The 2,557-nt window shown below is 38.9% G+C and overlaps 1 protein-coding gene across 1 annotated transcript; it reads left to right on the forward strand.

Annotated features, from left to right (window-relative positions):
- The first annotated feature begins 1,002 nt into the window (after positions 1-1,002).
- LOC106460730 (achaete-scute homolog 1b-like) lies at positions 1,003-1,668 on the forward strand. The gene has a single exon (XM_013920465.1). The coding sequence runs from the start codon at positions 1,003-1,005 to the stop codon at positions 1,666-1,668; it is 666 nt and encodes a 221-aa protein (XP_013775919.1).
- Positions 1,669-2,557: the final 889 nt, after the last annotated feature.

The following is a 2,557-nucleotide window of genomic DNA, read 5'->3' on the forward strand; positions in this document are numbered from 1 at the left end:
AGTTTTAGGTTTAGCTACCGATCATATATATGTTTCCGTGAAAAATATCAAACGTAAAGTAAATTACAAAATCATTTTAAGTGTTAGAAATGTGAACCGACAACATTTTATTCCAAATAATCAAATATTTCTGGCAGTTATTTAAAGCGACATTAAGAGAATGGATTTAATAGTCAACATCATCCCCTTAGTCAACATTATCCCCTCATAACTTTTTGTTTGCTTGTTGTTAAGCATAATGGACTATCTATGTTGTGCCCACCAGTGGTATCGAAACTCGGTTTTTAGCGTTATAAGGCTTCAGACTTAACGCTGAGCCATTGGAGGACTAAATCCTCTGACTTCACAAGTTTCTTGGAGAGTTTCTCTTTCTTATCATGATTGGAGCTCAATATACTATTAATATATTTCACTAAACATCTGTGAACCGTTCACTTACTTTATGCCTGTAACTCCATCTGAGCAACTATAGTGACAGTTAGATATATATTCCTTTATTTTTCATATTCTTAAAAACTGGTAAACTTAGGGATATTAATATAATATAACAGAGAAGTACTGAAATGGCATATTTGGTGTTCGTTGCTGAAGTCCGACTGAGCCAAAATTCGAATCTTTTATTGGGCAACGAATCCAACATAATAGTGCCCCTGTGTTTATTATCAAGATGCATGGGAAAATTAGAAGATAATGTTTGAATCTCAAGAGCACGTGTTTCTCGCGAGAGACAAGCAAAGGAGGAGGCATCCCTGGAGCGATGTTGATTCGACATCTTTAATGGACACGCGTCTTGCGTGCGACGAGAAACACAGCTTGACAGGATCACAATGTCTACTCTTGGAGGAGGGGCTTGCTATTCATGACGGTAACCTTTTTAACGTCTGCAGCTGAACTGGCGTCGCATTTTACCTCACTTTCTCTGTGCGTGGCAACGTTCATCGATCCTTCAATAGGACTACATATACGCGCATATCTCGTACAAGTTTCCTGAGCAAGAGTGCCATGGCATATTTGACAGTGGTAACTGGTAGCCCCCAGAAGCTGGAAACTACCACGTGTTTTCTTGTTTCTAACACTTCGGTCCATAACGATAGTTTTCAGCCTACAGGGACCACTTGCGCGGCCCAGATCAAACGAGCCAAGTCTGAGCCAGCAACTGGCGAACTTCTACGGTGTAAGCGCAGGATCAGTTTTGCTCAGCTCGGCTACACGCTGCCGTCACCCCAGCCTGCCGCTGTGGCACGAAGGAACGAAAGAGAACGCAATAGGGTCAGAATGGTCAACATGGGGTTTGCAACATTACGTCAACACGTTCCCAATGGAGCAAAGAACAAGAAGATGAGTAAAGTGGAGACACTACGGTCAGCGGTGGAGTATATTAAGCGTCTTCAAGCGCTTTTAAATGACCAGGACGGCAACATGACACCAAGTGCTAGTCAACCTACCGTTCTTGACCATTCGGAGGAGAACCAGTATGTAACGGCAATAATGAATAGAGACTCCGCGGTGCCACAACAGAGTCTGTCTCCGGCTTGCTCAGCAGCCAACTCTCCAAGTCCTAGCTCTGGATCTGAGTCTTCTCAGAATCACCAGAGTTTGGGTTCTCCATCTACTTGTCTCAGCCCTGAAGAAGAAGAACTTCTAGATTTCGCCAGTTGGTTCTCTTAACCAGTAAGTATCATTTTTTTTTAAAACTTTGGTTTTTCTTGTATAAGTAATACTGGCTATGTTTCTGATTAATGCATTCTCAAAATTATAAATTGTGATACAGAAGTGTAGAGAAACAAATGTCATTTCACTAAAAGTTCCTTAAGTTTAAATGGTCATTTTTTTCTCCTTCACTTCTAGTTAACGTATTTTCACCAAAAGTTAACAGCATATTTTGTTTCATTCGAATTGTTAGGTATATATATATATATATCTTTATTTACTTATTATTATTAACTGTCCTTCTACTTGTCATTTAATATAAGGAACATCAATGGGTAAACGTGGTAACAGAAGCTTAAAATAACGAAATATACTTTAGATGTTTAGCTTTTGAATATTGCTGGTAACAGACAGGCTCGTGTATCTAATAAAATAAAGCGTCAGAAGAAGAAGTTAAAAAAAGACGCATGTAACACTGAATATTTTGAAGTAAAAAATATTAAACATATAAATTTTATTTTAGTCTTCCCAAGTTTTTTGAAGCAATAACATGCCTATTACTTAATGTAGGATTAGAATATTTTCGTTCCATCAAATGACACTTTTTTTCCTTCTCTCTCTCTCTCTCTAGCTTCAAGGGAATTTTTACTTTTCTCTTCTACAGCTTCAAAGAAGAAGGCTTGTAATAGCTTTATTTAAAGAGTGAAGTTCCTGTGATTTTTACACCGGTATCTCGTTTTCCGCCGGAAGACGTCAGATTCAAGAGAACTGCTACACGCGGGCGCGACGTTCCACTTCATTGCTTGCCTGACAGAGCTACCTGATGACAATTTTTATAGGTTCTGATGTACATCATACTGCCTTTGCGGATGTACATGGACTACATACTCAACCATACGTATATTAT

Source organism: Limulus polyphemus, unplaced genomic scaffold (assembly GCF_000517525.1).
Source record: "Limulus polyphemus unplaced genomic scaffold, Limulus_polyphemus-2.1.2 Scaffold824, whole genome shotgun sequence".
In the NCBI taxonomy this organism is placed as follows: Eukaryota; Metazoa; Arthropoda; class Merostomata; order Xiphosura; family Limulidae; genus Limulus; species Limulus polyphemus.

Bases quoted from the DNA above. Each gene is read 5' to 3' on its own strand.
- LOC106460730 (XM_013920465.1), top strand. From the start codon at position 1,003: ATGGCATATTTGACAGTGGTAACTGGTAGCCCCCAGAAGCTGGAAACT.